Source organism: Suricata suricatta, chromosome 12 (genome assembly GCF_006229205.1).
Source record: "Suricata suricatta isolate VVHF042 chromosome 12, meerkat_22Aug2017_6uvM2_HiC, whole genome shotgun sequence".
NCBI classification, from domain to species: Eukaryota; Metazoa; Chordata; class Mammalia; order Carnivora; family Herpestidae; genus Suricata; species Suricata suricatta.
Genome location: NC_043711.1, coordinates 21,053,401 through 21,070,074, shown reverse-complemented (window position 1 = coordinate 21,070,074; position 16,674 = coordinate 21,053,401). Strand labels below are relative to the sequence as shown.

The following is a 16,674-nucleotide window of genomic DNA, read 5'->3' as shown; positions in this document are numbered from 1 at the left end:
TAACCTAAATCAACATGGCAGTTTTGAGATACCATGCTGCCTCCTCTGCAGGCTCAGAGGATAAGGACTTGGGGTCACTTCTCCCGCCTGGCGCGTCTGCCACCTGCCCCCAGAGCGGCTTTTCCTTCTGGGCTAGCTCGTGTGCCCAGCAGTATTTTGGAAAAGAGCATTTGGACTATTAATACAGGCCAGGAGATAGAGGGTAATGAAAAGAGCCTCAGTGTGTATTTAATTCTGTGGTGGGCTTACAACTCTGAGCTGTAGCTTCCTTGTCTGTCAGATGGGGATACTTTCTCCTAAGGTGCTTGTGGGATCGGGGTGAGATGCGGCATCTGAATACTTACTCCCATGGCTGACACAGGTGGGTGTCCATAGGTGACAGCTGATACCATGCCCCACATGCTGCTGCTGCTCTGAGTAGGGGTAGCTCCACCGGCACACCCTAGCAAGGCAGACGCCGGCAGCTTTGGGGTGGGAACCCAGTGGTTGGATCTGGCACTCCTTCCGGGAAGCACCTAGGCTCATACTTCTGAGACAGAGGTCTTGACCGTGAGAAAGTATGTGTCCCTGTTACACACAGTGCCCCTGTTCCTGCTAACAGAGCACAGCCCTGTGCCGGGTGCTGTTGGGATACAGACATGTGAGAAGGTGATTGCTGGGCCTCGGGCATTTCTGTGCTTTGGGAGGCAGTAAGAGCTGATACGAAGACTGCAGGACTTTTTCCAGACCTCAAGGTTATTATTTTTTCTTTTTAATGTTTTATTTATTTTTGAGAGAAAGAGACTGAAAGAGAGAGAGAAAACATGCACGTGAGCATAGTGGGGGGAGGGGCAGAGAGAGATGGAGACACAGAATCTGAAGGAGGCTCCAGGCTCTGAGCTCTCCACACAGAGCCTGATGTAGGACTCAAACCCATGAATTTGAGATCATGACCTAAGCCGAAGTCTGATATTCAGCTGACTCAGCCACCCAGGCTCCTCTCAGGTGCCTTATTTTTAAGATGAGATAATTAGTCTGTACAACCTGTGAGGTCTCCTTTGAAGACTTAAGGAATTGTGAAAGTATTTGAACTTCAACAAAGAACCATTTATAATAACTACCACTGACTGCATGCTTACTCTGTGCATGGCACTATGCTAAGCACTTTGCATGGACTTGTGTGTTTAAACCTCATAGTAACCCTATGAGATATTGTCTCCATTTCACAGATGAGAAAACTGAAGTTCAGAGTAGTTAAGTCACCAAACCAAAATCACATATCTGATTCTAGACCCACTTCTCTCTAACTTGTGTCTGTGGACTAACCTTAATCTGTATGTTTAATTTTCCTGCTGTGTAGTCTTACAAAAGAAATTGGCTTATTGTCCAAAGTAGTTATTTGTTGACTTAACAATTGGGAAGTTCTAGGTGGAACAATTCATTATTCAAGTTTATTTTTTATTTTAAAAAATTTATTAATGTTTTTTATTTATTTTTGAGAGAGAGAGAGAGAGCGTGAACAAGGGAGGGTTAGAGAGAGAGAGAGAGAGACAGAATCTGAAGACAGGCCCCCGGCTCTGAGCTAGCTGTCAGCACAGAGCCTGATGCAGGGCTCGAGCCCACGAACTGTGAGATCATGACCTGAGCCAAAGTCGGATGCTTAACCAACTGAGCCACCCAGGTGCCCCTCAAGTGTTTTTTTTTTTTTTTTTAAGAGAAAAGAAGTGAGCTGAATCTGAATGCAGTGGATGACTTTACCACCAGTACCATATGCCTACCTTGACTCCTTTTTTTTTTTTAATGTTTTTATTTATTTTTAAGAGAGAAAGAGAGAGACAGCATGAGCAGGGGAGGGTCAGAGAGAGAAGGAGTCGCAGGATCTGAAGACAGGCTCCAGGCTCTGAGCTAGCAGTCAGCACAGAGCCTGATGTGGGGCTCGAACCCATGAACTGTGAGATCATGACCTGAGCCGAAGTCAGACGCTTAACCGACTGAGCCACCCAGGTGCCCCCTACCTTGACTCTTAAAGCTGCTCTCTACACTGTGGTTTCCCGCATACAGAGCTGGTCAATTCCATTCATAGTCAGTTTGACCAAATTGGGAGATTTATTTCCTGTACTTGTAGAATTCCATCTTCTCCAAAAAGACTTATTTGGCCTTAAAATAAATAGATGATACTTCACATAATGGCGCTTTTAGACCTTTTCTATTTTTTGACACTTCTGTGTGATTTCATATGAGAGATCTACTAACATTTAAGTAAAGCTGAGGAATTTAACACAGCAAGCATGTCATTAGCAGTATTCTGTGTTAAGCACTGTACCAGGTGCCGCGAGTGGGGTCCCCGCCCTCAGAACTTGCATTGTGGTGGTGAGATAAGATGTGTACTCGCCTAACCACCGCAAGACAGCGTGCGTGTGGTGTTAACAGAACAGAAGCACAGGGAAGGTGCTGATGAATTCCACGCAGGAGCACTGAGGAGAGCTTCTTGGAGGAAGCTACTTGTGAACAGGGCCTTGACACATGGGCAGACAAGTGATTGGGTGTGTGTGGTAGAAATGCTCATTTGTGGCTGCGGGAAGAAGACGCTTGCTTGGGACCCATTATCTGCCCATCACTGGGTTGGCGTTGGGATTGCAGAGGTGACTGGGGTACTTAGGTTGGCCGGACAGTGGGGGAAGAGAGAGGAAGCAAGGTGGAAGGAGGTTATGGCCCTGCTGCACTAGGGCCAGGTAGCAGTGGCCTTGGTGTTGTGGAGTGTGGGCTTGATTCAGAGGCAGCAGTGCCTAATGAAAGGTTTGCAAACAGAGCTGCGATTCAGATGCCTGTGTGGAGGCACTTACCATCTGTTTCAGATTTATCAAGTGTCTTGTTTTCTCTCATTCAGTCCTCTTACCAGGAAATAAGACTCCTTATCCCATTTTGCATATGAGAAAGCAGAGGCTTAGCACTAAGAAATGGGGAGCTGCAGTTTGAGCCTTGGTCTCTGAGCTTGACTCCAAAGCCCGAACTCTCCCAGCAGGATGGGCTAGAGAAGAGGTTGGAAGTGAAGCAGCTCACAAGGAGGCGGTGGCAGTTGTCCAGATGAGAAGTGATGTGGACAGTCGGAGGACGTATGAGCATGAACACAGCCGGGGCCGAGGCCATAGCCCCAGAGCAAGAGGGAGAGGAAGGGCTAGTGTGTGGGATGTAGAGGTGATTCGGAGACAAGACCGTGGCTGCAGACTCCCCAGTGACTCTTGTCAGTGTGGGAGGCACGTGGCTTCTGGACCATCCTAAGGCAGAAGAGTTTGGAAAGAGGAAGAGTGACTCATATTAAAGCTTTGTGAGCCCCCAAGTTCAGACTGCAGACATTCCCCTGTGGTTCTGCACGTTACCTTTTGCCATCCACTCCTCTGTCTCTCCATCTGTACGGGAGGCAATGGAATGGCTTTCTCGTCAGGGGATTCCAGAGAAATCACTGCCACGCAGACCAGCTAAGCAATACCAACCTAGCTCTTGTGAAATAGGCCTCTTTGACCTCTTCCCAAGTGACGTATCCATTCTAAACAAAATGGTAAAAGCCCAAAGAATGTGCTGCTTCATGTCTCCCACTTCTCAGCAGTGACCACTGAGAAGAAATCCAGTCTCTGATCAGACTTCCTGCCTCTATGTCCTGAATGAGCATTTTGGAGATAGTAAGCAGTTCCTTCTAAACTGTGGGTCCATTTAAATTAAGAGCATTAGGAGAATGGAATGCTTACGTGTGAGCTTTCAGGTCAAATGCACTGTCAAGATTTCACTCTGGTAAACAATCTTTTAGAGAGCCAAGTCCTCTTCCCAGACCCGTTTATAACCTCCTGGCACGTAGGCTTCACAAAAGCCCATGGGCAGCTGTGACTGTTCATTCCTTTGAAAAGAGCACAGGCACTGCTGTGCAGCAGCTCCCCACCCCCAGCCAAACAGGACCACCCTGCGGTGGGGTGCAGGCGTGCTGCCCACACTCCCCTGGAGCTAAAGGAGGAATCAGTGCTGGGGACCATGTGGCTCACAGTGCCCCCTAGTGGTGATAGGTGCTCTAGCCCTCTTTGTTCTTAGGAAAGGAGATGCCCAATGCCCTTGCCCCTGGGGCAGATGTACTCCTGGACTGGAGCTCCCCGAGCCATCTGCTCCAGGTCCATTGATGCTCTCAGGGCAGCGTGGCTTGGGAGATTCAGGCCTGTCCTCACAGTGTCTAGAAGAAAGGCTCTGAAACCAAGGGGTGGTGAGATTTGAAGCCTGCAAATGACCCTCGTTTTTTAAGGGATGCTCTAGACTTCCTCCATCCTGAATGGTAGCCACTGGCTGCATGTGGCTCTAGAGCCCTGGAAATTGAGACAAGCCATAAGCACACCAGAAGCACCGGATTTCAAAGACTTAGTATGAAAAAGATAATATGAAACGACTGTAATATTTTCTTTTACATGTTGAAATGATAATATTTTGGGTTAAATAAAATATATTAAAATAATTTTACCTTTCTTTTCCTGTTCACTGTGGTTGCTATAAACTTTGAATTTATAGATATAGCCTGCCTTATATTTCCACTGGACAGCAGTGCACTACGCAGAGGGTCTTTGGGCCAAGATCAGGGACCCATGTGACTGGGACAGTTCCACATCGGCCCTGGGGCCCAATTCCATAGCTGTAACTGATCTTTTGGAGAGCTGGAGTGGGCCTGGCCTTTGTGATTCACCCCCAAGAGTCTCCTGAAATCCTCCCTTTCAAAGTCATCACTTCGCATTAATAAGAATTTTTCAAAATGCAGGTACCTGAGATGAAGAACCTAACACCTAGACTGAAAGTTCTGGGATCTCAGGGTGCCTGCATGAGAGAGAGGGGACCTGGGGGAGATAGAAAGACAAGTCAGGTCCTGCCAGCTGCCTCACTCCTCCATTCTGTGGTCAGCAATCTGGCCTTGAGGCCGCCTGTCTCTTACAGGTTGAACTCTGCCCTTCCTAAGCATTTACTTTCTCCTTATCCCCCTTGTCCTTAGGAAATGGACAGTTTGGTGCCTCCCTGAGCATTTTAGAAGAGCCGTATCCAAAGTTTGGGGTTTATTTTTTCCTCCCTTCTGTCATAACAGTTCTGAGTGGTTTGACTGACCTGAGAAGCCTGGCTGCCTTTTGAAATACGCAAGCGAAGCTCATATACTTTGTTTAAAGGAACCCTGGATGGAGAAGTATAGCATTAAGATGCGGGGTGTATGGAAGAATTTGTTCTGCAGCTTGGCGTGCTGCAGACCGATCTCAAGGAGGTCAGGGACTGTGAGCTGTGTGTGAGATATGCTCAGCTTACCATCTGTGCAGCAAGGGGACAGCACGGTTCCCTAGTGGTCCTTGTGAATGAAGCTTTCTAGGCCCCTGGCAGACAGGCTCTTTCCACCTAGGACTTTGTCTTCATGTTTAGCAATGGGAAGTCTTTGCCGGGATTTGTTGGATGCCTTCTGTGTGCTTAGCATTAAATGAAAAATTAGTGAGGACTCTCCAAATTGGCATTTAGGGGCCAAAATGAGTTTCCCTCTCATGTAGCTTTACTGTACTCTTAGACTTACAGACTTTCGCTTTGTTTTGTTTTCTCTTCTAGGCTTTTGTAAATTGGAAAGAGGCTAAACTGACTTGGAGTTTTTTCAAACAGTCTTTGTTGAAGCAGATTTTGACAGAAGGTAAGTGAAAGACCACTGTGAGCAGACTGGACACCAAGTATATATAAGTGAGGGAACTTCACAGAAGTGACTACCTAGACCCAGACCATTTGCTTTCTACAGCCCCTTGGCTAGAGGAAGCTCAGAAATGGGAGCTTTTTAAATAAGGAACTAACACTAACACTAACACTTACTTACTGAGGGTCAGTGCCGTTGTATAACTTCTGCGGGCCCTACAGTAATGAGTAACAACTTAATTTGAATCCACATCTAAATCCTAAACCCTATGTTTTATTATCTAAAGAAATGTATTAAAGTTCTTTATGAATTACAGAAAACTTGGGAAATAAAGAAAATTTATTCATAATTTCATTATCCTGTTCTAACTTTTTAGACACTTTTTTTTTTAAGTGGGTTTTCATCATTTTATTTTCTTAAACAATCAGAGTCACCCTTATATGAAAGTTTGGCCAGCCTTCCAGTTTCTTGCAGCTTTTCAGTTTAACAGTGACTGAGCAGTGCAGGCAGAGGGCTGGCACAGAGCTACACGTGTGTGTATTGGCTTATTTTTGCCCATCTGTAGTTCAGAGAATGAGGTTGGAGGCAGCTGGAAGCTGGTAAAGGCAGCGGCTTCTCTCCACATAAATGTCATATGTCTGTACTTCCACATGTCTGTGACTGAACCTGTTTTTTAAGTCTTTTCAAAAGTTATCTTTTAATTTAAAAATAATATTTATTATAAAAATTTTAGAAAATAGAAGAAAGTTCCCTATAATTCTAGCATTCTAATATAACCATCATTATTGTTATTTCGTTACTTCCTTCCCCGCCCATCTTTATTTTTCGTTAATTATGCTCAGGGAAGTAACCGCCCTGAGCCCACACTCACCGTCTCTGAGTTAAGGCATAGAAATAGGAGGGCTCGGCGGGCCCTTGAACCTTGAGAGTGCTTATTTCTGGCCTGACTCTGCAACACTACCATTACAAAAGTGAAACTCGCTCACGAGACTTCTGGGGGAAGTAAGGTCAGAAGCCTTTGGAGAGCTGAGTGCAGGTGCCTTACCTCTGTGTCTCTTGGGAGCAGGATGTGCTGGTCACCCACCATCCCCCCCAGAACCCTGCTGGGACTGGTTGTGATATGGGTTCGACAAATACTTCTTGATAAAGAAAGGTGTCTGAAGTGAAATTGTATATCGTGATAGCTCACATAGTTAGAGCAGGAAAATCAGTGGAGGGAATTTGCTTGTACATACCTTCTTTTCCTCCCAGAGTTTTGAGAGCAGTTGAATTGCGTTAAGGAATGCATCCAGTCCAAGCAGTGGCCTGGTTGTCTGGACTGTCATGGCCAGGCGTGTGTTTGTGGCAGCAGGTGTAAGTTAGCCGGGCCTGGATGTGCTGCCAAACGCTTGCTCGCTCCATGGTTGGCCACCCTGGCCTGACTGGCACAGGGCTGTTAGGTACCTCTCAGGGCTCCCACCTCCGTGGCTGTGAGACAAAGAAGTGGCTGGACAAGGACCACCCCCACAAGGCTCTTTTTATCTAAAAACTTCAACTCTAAAAAAAAGTTGAAATCATTCATTGTAATAGCAAAATATATATGCTGTTACCTCTGCCCCCACGTTTCCTGAACACGGTGCGCCAGGTGCTGAGAAAACACAGATGAATGAGCGACAGGCCACAGGCTCAAGGAGCTCTTTCACTCACCAAAGATACAAACATTTGTGCGATTAGCTTCGAACCAGGACTGTGAGACTATACTTGGAGACATTAGCTCTTCCGAGTGCCCTTGCATTTCCTGGAGCTCTGCTAGGAGACCGGGACAGCAAGCTGAGGGAGAAGTGGTTCCTGCCCCCAGGGAGCTTACAGAGTTGGGAAGGAGAAGCCAGTTGTGCCAAAACACACAGAGGTTCCTGTCAAAAAGCCAGTCTATGTGGCCAGCATGCTTAGAGCCGAGGCTGGGAGCAGGAAGGGCCAGCCTGAAGCAGAGCAGCTGGAGGGGCTCAAACCTGGTGGGGTGAAGCAGAGGGTGACCATGGGATGATGGTAGGTGGGGATGAGGTTGGTGAAGGAAAGCTAAAAAGATAGCCTAGGGTCAATTTACAAAAGGCCTCAGATGCAGAATTAAGCCTGGACTTTTTATAAACATAAAGAACCATTTAAAGGTGTGAAAGCAGGGATTTGCCTTAAGATCCGTATTTGCAGACGCTGGGAGTGTTAGCAGTGAGGATGGATCAGAGCAGTGCAGAGACATAGATAGGCGCTAGTGATGGCCTGTGGTCCTGGGGGCTGAGTCTGGGAGGGTGCAGGGAGGACCCAAAGGAGATCCGAGAGAAGATCCTCACTGCCTCTGGTCTCTGCATCTCGCTTTCCTTTTTGAGCAAGTTGCTAGGAGGTGAGAACTTGCCCTTTACGGCTGTGGGCACTGCTCAGAGCTCTGTCCATTCACAGTGGGCAAGCGCAAGGAGGACACTTGATGAGTCCGTGCACATGACCATGGACCTTTCATTTCACAGAACCTACACTTAATATTTGGAGCAGTCATTTTTATTATTAATGTTTTAGTAATCCTACCCTTCTGCCTTTTTTTAAGTTATTAGACTGGTTTTATTGATTCTGTTTTTGTTTTTAATTTAACTGGTTTGGAGATTTGCTGTCAATAAATCCCTCATCCTTTGCCCAGTTATTACTATTTTGAGATTATGGATGGGATCTTATTTAAAATCAACATTAGGACCATGTCTTTAACTGACTGTAGTTTTTTTCCTTTGAGAGTATTTGCCAGCTGGAAAGTTGATAGTCAATAAGAGAAAAGGAAACAAGAAAATAATGTGCCCTTGCAATGCTAATTATTTTCCTTTTCTCTTTGTAGGCGAGCGATATGTAATGACCTTCTTGAACGTGTTAAATTTTGGCGATCAGGGTAAGATGAAATTCTGTAGTGAGCACCGTTAGTAGATAATTTGTAATAGTTTTCTCTGCAGTTTGATACATTTAATGAAAAATAAGCCCTATGATTATAAAAGGCGGAGATTGTAAAAAAAAAATGTTTCCTAAAGATTGGAAATTGTTGGTCTCTGTAAATATATACAGTGTACTGACTGCCGCCTCTCATGTGACTTGCGTGGCAGGTCCTCTGTTGAGATCCCCTCATTCCTGGAGAGCTCTGGTGTCCATCGGGGTTCAGGGGCGCTGGGAGAAAAGGGAGCTTGCCGTCATAATCACAGCTCTGCCCTGTGATCATGTGGCGAGATGGGTCTCAGTATTTCCTTCAGACTTATTTTTTACTATAATCCTAAAGTAGTGGAAAGAAAAAATTTTTTAAATCAACTTGGCAATGGGGCACCTGGGTGGCTCAGTCGGTTAAGCGTCCGACTTCGGCTCAGGTCATGATCTCATGGCTCATGGGTTCGAGCCCTGCGTCAGGCTCTGTGCTGACAGCTAGCTCAGAGCCTGGAGCCTGCTTCGGATCCTGTGACTCCTTCTCTCTCTGACCCTCCCCTGCTCACGCTGTCTCTTTCTCTCTCTCTCAAAAATAAATAAAAACATTTAAAAAATTTAAATCAACTTGGCATTAATGATTTTTATAAAAAAGCGTTGGTGCTGGAAACGTCCTGTCTTGACTGTGTCCGTGTCAGTTCCCCAGCTGCCGTACCGCGCCCTGTTCTCTCACAAAATGTTACTATTCGGGTAGCTGGGTATGGAGCTGTTGTTTCTTAAAACTGCATGTGAATCCATAATTACCTCAAAAAATTCAATAAAAAAATTAAATTAGAAAAAATGTTAATGGTGCCTTGAAAATTCTAATCAGAAAACCCATAGGATTGTTGTTTCTTCCTTTTTGTCTTGTAGGCGTGTACGATATAGTGAATAATCTCGGCTCCCTTGTGGCCAGATTAATTTTCCAGCCAATAGAGGAGAGTTTTTACATATTCTTCGCCAAGGTGCTGGAGAGAGGAAAGGATGCCACGCTTCAGAAGCAGGTAGTCTTGGTTCTTAGGTCGCTGTCTCTCCAGTGAATTCTCCAATTGCAGGATAAACAGACTGAAATGTGGAGCAGCCAGTTTCCTTTCCGTTTGATCTGAAATGTCCTTCTAGATCTCATTCTTCCGCCTGAATCTTCATCTTCCTTCTGAATGATGGCAGGACTCTGAGCTCACCTCTTTTGGAGCCTCCTCCCTTTGCCCCGGCTGGCCCCTCCCTTCCCATTCTTCGTCCGTCTTTGTAAGCTCACTCTTGATCCGGCCCTCTCAGAACTCTGCAGCCATCCCCAGTGCGCGCGCACCCCCTCCCCGGTCTAGGCTTCGCTGGGAGAATTGAGGTTGCCTCCTCCATCCTCACACTCTCAAGAACCGCAGGTGAGCCGAAGGACGCAGAGTCTGGGGCCAGGCTCGGTAGGGCGTGGGGACGGGAGGATGTGGCCATTTGCTGTCACTCACCACACCAGTTGTTGAAGCTTCTTAAAGACCGTGAAGTGCCCAGAGCTGCACTCTTACCACGAGCACATATGTGCTCCTAGTGATGAATGACGGAAGAGATTTTAATCCAGGCGTATTTGGTTGTTGAAACTTTCCTTTTTCTAAAACCATTGAAAATGTCTGACTTAGCTTAGAATTAAAAGGAAGCTAAGTCACGCTCTTACATGTCTTAGAAGACATTTTGCAAAATACAGTTTTTGCACGATATCTCAAAATGAACTGTTCTGGTTCTCAGTCAATTTAGGAATATTTTCCTAAGCATACTTTGACAGGAACGTCAGGATTTGGAGTCGCTTGTTGGGAGAAGCACACTGACAAAGCTAGCCTGCTAGCAATGTAGAAACTTGCTGTCCACTTAAGAATAAATGTCAGAGAGGAAAGTGAATGTTTTCTAAGCAACCTTTGAAATAACTTATCCTGAATGAGTTAAAAACCAAACCTCCCCTGAACTACGTAAGGAGGCACAGATTGTCTTGTCTTCCTTCATTTCCTTCGTGCTAATTGACATGGAAACAGCACAGGCTGCAGAAAAGCAGTGGCGCCTCTCAGCAGGTAAACGAGTGATCTGTGAGACGGCAAAGAGAGGAAGCCAGATGTGAAGTTTTTTTTTTTTTTAGCTCGTGAGTCATCCAACTTCCTTCCCTCTCCCCCTGCCTCAGGAGGACATGGTTGTGGTCGCTGCGGTGTTGGAGTCCCTGCTCAAGCTGGCCCTGCTGACCGGCCTGACCATCACCACTTTTGGCTTTGCCTATTCTCAGCTGGCTTTGGATATCTACGGAGGAGTCATGCTTAGCTCTGGATCAGGTATGCACAAGAGTTTTGCCAGATTCATTCTAATTTCTGAGCAGAAATAGGAGAGTCTTAAGAAATTCAAAAACTTGCACGCATACAGGTTGGTACCTGACAGTATAGGGGACATTGTCAGTGGCTGGGGCTCCAAGGCCGTTCCCTTCACACAAGGTCAGAAACAGTTGGGTATCGTTAGGGGGCTTTGGCACAAGATCAGTCAGTCCCCCAACTTCACTTGGAGAAGTCGTTATGAATCCTTGGCTTTCCTCCCAGGCTTAAAATGTGTTTTGCTGGGCACTCCCCTGTGCAGCCTCTCAGATGAGGGAGGAAGGCAGAGAGCAGGCTCTAATGAGTCTCCGCTTGATACTAACCACATCTGAAGGTAGTAAATGCCACATAAATCTCACGGTCTGATGCATGAGAGCCTCAGAAGGATAACTCAGAGCCATTTGCAGAGAATAAAATTGATCTCGGCAAGTAAAATGGTATATTTAATCCAGTGACTCTTGGTTTTTGAAGGACAAAGTTATCGAACATGTCTAACTTTGAAACACCTAGTGCCCAGGGCACTGAGCATCTCACAGCACTTGCTAGGCCCTTGGGGACTTCACCAATTTCAAAATATGCTGGGCCACAGACTGGCAGTCCACTTGCAGTGTTTCATCCTGGGTTCAGCAAAGAGGTTTCAGTTCCTCAGGTCACTAGACAAGAACCCTGAAGTCTTTCTGCTGCTCTGTCTCAATGTAAAGGGCTTTGTCAAATGCCATTTTACAAGTTCAATGGCATGTTTTGGTCTCTGCTATAATGGGCCTAAACTTTGGGGATTAGGGGAGGAGGGGCCAACTTTCTACACAAGAACAAAGGTCATGAAGTTTGGAGAAATGCTTGCTGTGAACCCACTGAGGTGGCTTGCAGCTCCCTGGGGCTTGTGCTATGAGACGCACTGGCGGGGAGGCCTCGTTAGGAGGCTGTTAGTGTAAGTCAGTGAGCAGAGACAGGGAACTCGACTATTTCACAGGAGCAGGGCCTCCTTAAGGAAAGGTAATCAAGCAACAGCCTTTATTGTAATGAAATCACAGGACATTTTCATGAGGAGAAGGCTGTCCCATCAATACAGTGTTCACTTGGTGCAGTAATTAGTCATAGAAGATTCAGAAACAGTCTGCGGCGATTGTGTAGCCCTTTTGCTCAAGTGAGAGGCTGATGCCCATTTCCAGCATTGATAATAGACTTACCAGTTAAAAGGGTCAATGTTAGTTGATTTCTAAGGTAATAAATTCCATTTCTAATGGCTTATGTCAAAGTCATTAATAGTTTTAGATTCAACATGATGTGTAGAATTGTTGGATCACTGTATTGTACACCTGAAACTAATACAATGCCATTAAAAAATAAAATTTTGGAATCAAAAAGATATTCCTTTGGTATCATCTTCAGAAATAGGAGAGTCCTAAGAATGATCTGGATTCTCAGTCCCTGATATCAGTGTGCTGTTTGGTGCGTCAGACTGTTGTCATCTGTTGCCTGGCCCAGGGTTCCATCAGTGACACTGTCCTAACAGGGTCTTCGAGCATTTTTCTCCCCGTGGTAGCTGCCTCTCACATTGACCAAACTTCCAGTGTTCTCTAACACCAATGGTGGCTTCTGGTAGTACGTCCCCAACCTTGGCCCCTGCTGGCTTTCCTTCCCTCATCTCCCTGCTCTGCTCCTGACTCTTCGGACTAGTCCTCTGGATATGAATGCCTTTCCTGTGCCAGAAAATATGAGCACTGTTTTTCTTCTGGTGGCTAAGTTATTGAGGCCCAATTTACATAAAGTAAAACCCAGTTTGATGGGTTTTGGCAAATACATACACCCATATAACCAACATTCCGGTTGAGATATACAACATTTCCATTACCCCAGAAAGTTCTCAGTACCCTTTCCAGTCATCTGCCTCCCTCAGAGGTAACCACTATTCTGATTTCTATCACTGTAGATTAGTAGTGCTTTTTTTTTTTTTTTTACTGTTTATTTTTGAGAGAGAGAGAGAGAGACAGGGAGTGTGAATCAGGCTCTTGCTGTCAGTACAGAGCCCAGTGCGGGGCTTGAACCCACAAACTGTGAGATCATGACCTGAGCAGATTAGAAGCTCAATCAGCTGAGCCACCCAGGTACCCCAGTATTGCTTTTAAAAGGGACTTCAGGGGCTCCTGGGTGGCTCAGTCGGTTAAGCCTCCGACTTTGGCTCAGGTCAGATCTCACGTTTGTGGGTTCGAGCCCCGCGTCAGGCTCTGTGCTGACAGCTAGCTCAGAGCCTGGAGCCTGTTTCAGATGCTGTGTCTCTCTCTCTGACCCTCCCCCTCTCATGCTCTGTCTCTTCTGTATCAAAAATAAATAAAGCATTAAAAAAAAATTTTAAAGGGACTTCATATAAATGAAATCACAGAGGGATGCCTGGGTGGCTCAGTTGCTTAAGTGTGCAACTTCAGCTCAGGTTGTGATCTCACAGTTCATGAGTTTGAGCCCCACATAAGGCTCTCCACTGTTAGCACAGAGCCCACTTCAGATCCTCTGTCCCCCTTTCTCTCTGCTCTGCCTACTCACTCTCTCTCTCTCAAAAATAAATAAATAAACATTTAAAAAGTAAATAAAATTTTTTAAAAAATAAATGAAATCAGAAAGCATAGGGGCGCTTGGGTGGCTCAGTCAGTTAAGCCTCCGACTTCGGCTCAGGTCAGATCACGTTTGTGGGTTCGAGCCCCGCATCAGGCTCTGTGCTGACAACTAGCTCAGAGCCTGGAGCCTGCTTCCATGTCTGTGTCTCCTTCTCTCTCTCTGCCCCTCCCCCTCTCATGCTCTGTCTCTCTCTGTATCAAAAAATAAATAAAAAACATTAAATAAATAAATGAATTTGGTAACACAGAATTATACCAAGTACCTATTTAAAAAAAAAAAAAAAAGCATAGACACTTTGGTGTTTGACTTCTTTCCCTCAATATATAGTTTTTGGGATTCATCCATGTTTTTACATGGATCAGCAGTTTTTTTCTTTGATTGCTTCTCTGAGAAGTATTCCTTTATATGGATGGCCCACAGTTTATTCTTTCTCTTGTTGATGGTCATTTGGGGCTATTATGAGTAAAACTCCTATGGATATTTTTGTACAAGGGATTTTGTGAACACGTACCTTTATTTTTGTTGGATGGATATTTATGAGTGGAACTTCTGGGTCATAGGTTGTTTTATTAGAAGTTGCTTGGCTGCAGTACACCTGGGTGGCTCAGTCAAGCATCTGACTTTGGCTCAGGTCATGATCTCAAGGCTTGTGGGTTCAAGCCCCACGTTGCTCTGTGCTGCCAGTTCAGAGCCTGGAGCCTGTCTTCAGATTCTGTGTCCCGCTTTCCCATTCCACCCCTCCCCAACCCATGCGCATGTGCGTGTGCATGTGCACTTCCTCGCTCTCTCAAAAAAGAAACAAATTTTTTTTTAAAAAAAGCTGCTTGGCTGCCTCTTGGTAATGGCCCTCCTATAAGAGGGGATCAATTCCATTTTTAAGGCTCCCAGTCTTTTGTCAGCAGATTTTTCCAAAACTTGTTAGCTATTGAACTACATCACTATGATTTAGAAGAAAATAACAAGATGGTAACTCCGACTCTCCCTGCAGATTTGTGGAGGTGTTCTGTCTCCAGTTTCTGCCACTCTCGGGCCCTGGGCTTCTCCCCAGCGTCTTTTGTTCAGGACCTGTTCGGCCAAGCTTCTCGTACACGCAGGGCCACTAGTGGCCTTGAGTGCTCAAACCAGCAGACCTCTTCGTGCAGACACACAACGTGAGAACACCTGCTTCCTGGCCAGATGAGACTTTAGTTGTTAAGAGAGATTTGTAGGTTTAATTTTAATTGTCCTTTCGTTTTTAGCTCTTTATTTTAATCAGTGCCATGGAATACTGGGAAGCCTTCCAGATAGTTAAGACCATAGGCTCGAACACATGCCTGCCCATTCACGGTACCGGCAGGGCTCCTGAGCCAGTTCTGGGACCTGTGGGCCTTCCATTTGGCTCTGGAGTCTCAGTGGGTTGTTTCCTCATAGGTCCTGTTTTGCTGCGCTCCTACTGTCTCTACGTCCTCCTGCTTGCCATCAACGGAGTGACCGAGTGTTTCACATTTGCTGCCATGAGCAAAGAGGAGGTCGACAGGTAGGTAACCTGAAAGACCCGCCTTCAATCACAGCCTTCAGCCGAGTTGCAGTGACTTGCCAGTCTTCTCCCCTTGCGTCCTGAGCATGCGTTCACAGAGCTTTCTGCAGAGGCAGCACCTAGCACTAGCATGGCGCCGTGCCCGGACTCTCCGGTGGCTGCGCACACAGCATCCAGTTAGTCCTCCCCACGCACTGCCCTTCACCTCCCTCTGGGGGAGGAAGAAATCTGGGCCCAGGGGCATTATTAGTCCAGGTTTGCAGAGACCAGCTCAGGACCAGCCCCACTCCTCCACCACCTTGTCCAGCACCCCTGTGGGGTACCATGGAAGTCTCTTCAAGGGGCAGAGTCCTCCACCTGAGACTGATTTGTAGGCCTTGGAGAAACTCAGGGATCTGTGACACCTTTCCTCGGAGAAAGGCCCAAGTGCACACATTTGCCACAATTTTTTCCCATCCGTTGACCCCAGATCAGGACCTCTGCTCTGGTGCCTCAAATTCCTGAACACTGGTGGTCAGTCAGCATACCCCGAGGAGCTGTTAGATGTGCAGATTCCTGTCCACCCTTGCACCACTCTCTCCTGGCACACTTGCAAAACCAGTGGGCTCCCGACATGTGTTTTTTTAAAGCTCCTCAGTGATCCTGACACAAACTCCTAGTTTAGCACTTCCGACCCTCACCCAGCATCACTCATCTCTTGTGTCCCAAATGCCAGAAGTAGCATGGCAGGATCTTAAGGCATCACTACAGGATGACGTCTAGGAGAAGAGTAAAACGGATAGGGGAAAAGGAGAGGAGGAAAAGGGAAAGACAGTAGAGGGGTGTGTGCAGATAATGAGGCAAGTGGTCCTGGTGACCCTCTTGTCTCCTGAGGCCTGGGTCCCTTGTGGGAGGTCTTGTACTGCCTCTCTGAGGCCTTGAGTGCCATCAAAAACCCTGGGGCCCAGTGGTGGAGGTGGGACAAGAAAGAGTAGCTCAGACTTGGGGAACCCGTCCTCTCGTTCAGAGCATCCTCTCTCTGCTTCCAGCCTGGGGCTGTCTCACAAGGAAGCTTGGTGAACTTGTCACCCCACAGTTGAGAACTAGAGCCCAGAGCAGTGTCTTAGCCCAGCCCCCCAGAGTCCCCTAGGAATTCCAGCCCCTCCTACACCAACTGAATTAGCATGGAAGGGGCTGAGGCCCGGGAATCTTTCATCACATAGCTCTAGATTTCTGGTGGACAGCTATGGCCTTAGGAGCTGTCAGCCCAGGCCAGCTTATCAGTAAACACTGCACTGAGCACTGTGACCCTGTATATATTAGGTGGACATGACTGAGTGAAGCCTTCACAAAGCAGTAAATACCCCAGTTATGTGCAAGACACACTGATGGGTCTTAATTCTGTTAGACTTCATTTTTCAAACTGCCATGTCATGACCCACTAAACTGATTTCCCAGCCTACTTCTAGGTCACAGCCTGCAGTCTTCAAATACTGGTCCACATAGGGTTTTTACTTCAGATAGTTAAATGTGTAGTGATAAAACTACTCGGAGTCCATTCTCCCCACCCTTTTTTCCTCCTATGGATGAAAAGGTGTATTTAAGTTTAATATTGA

The 16,674-nt window shown here is 46.4% G+C and overlaps 1 protein-coding gene across 5 annotated transcripts in view; it reads left to right on the top strand.

The window, feature by feature from the left end:
* Nucleotides 1–16,674, top strand: part of RFT1 (RFT1 homolog) — a 43,955-nt gene that overhangs the window by 13,633 nt on the left and 13,648 nt on the right. For all 5 annotated transcript variants that reach the window (XM_029917094.1, XM_029917095.1, XM_029917098.1 and 2 more), the window contains 5 exons: nt 5,584–5,662; nt 8,511–8,561; nt 9,491–9,621; nt 10,776–10,920; nt 14,974–15,079. In XM_029917094.1, the coding sequence (XP_029772954.1) occupies nt 5,584–5,662; nt 8,511–8,561; nt 9,491–9,621; nt 10,776–10,920; nt 14,974–15,079 (512 nt within the window). The remainder of the gene's footprint in view (nt 1–5,583; nt 5,663–8,510; nt 8,562–9,490; nt 9,622–10,775; nt 10,921–14,973; nt 15,080–16,674) is intronic.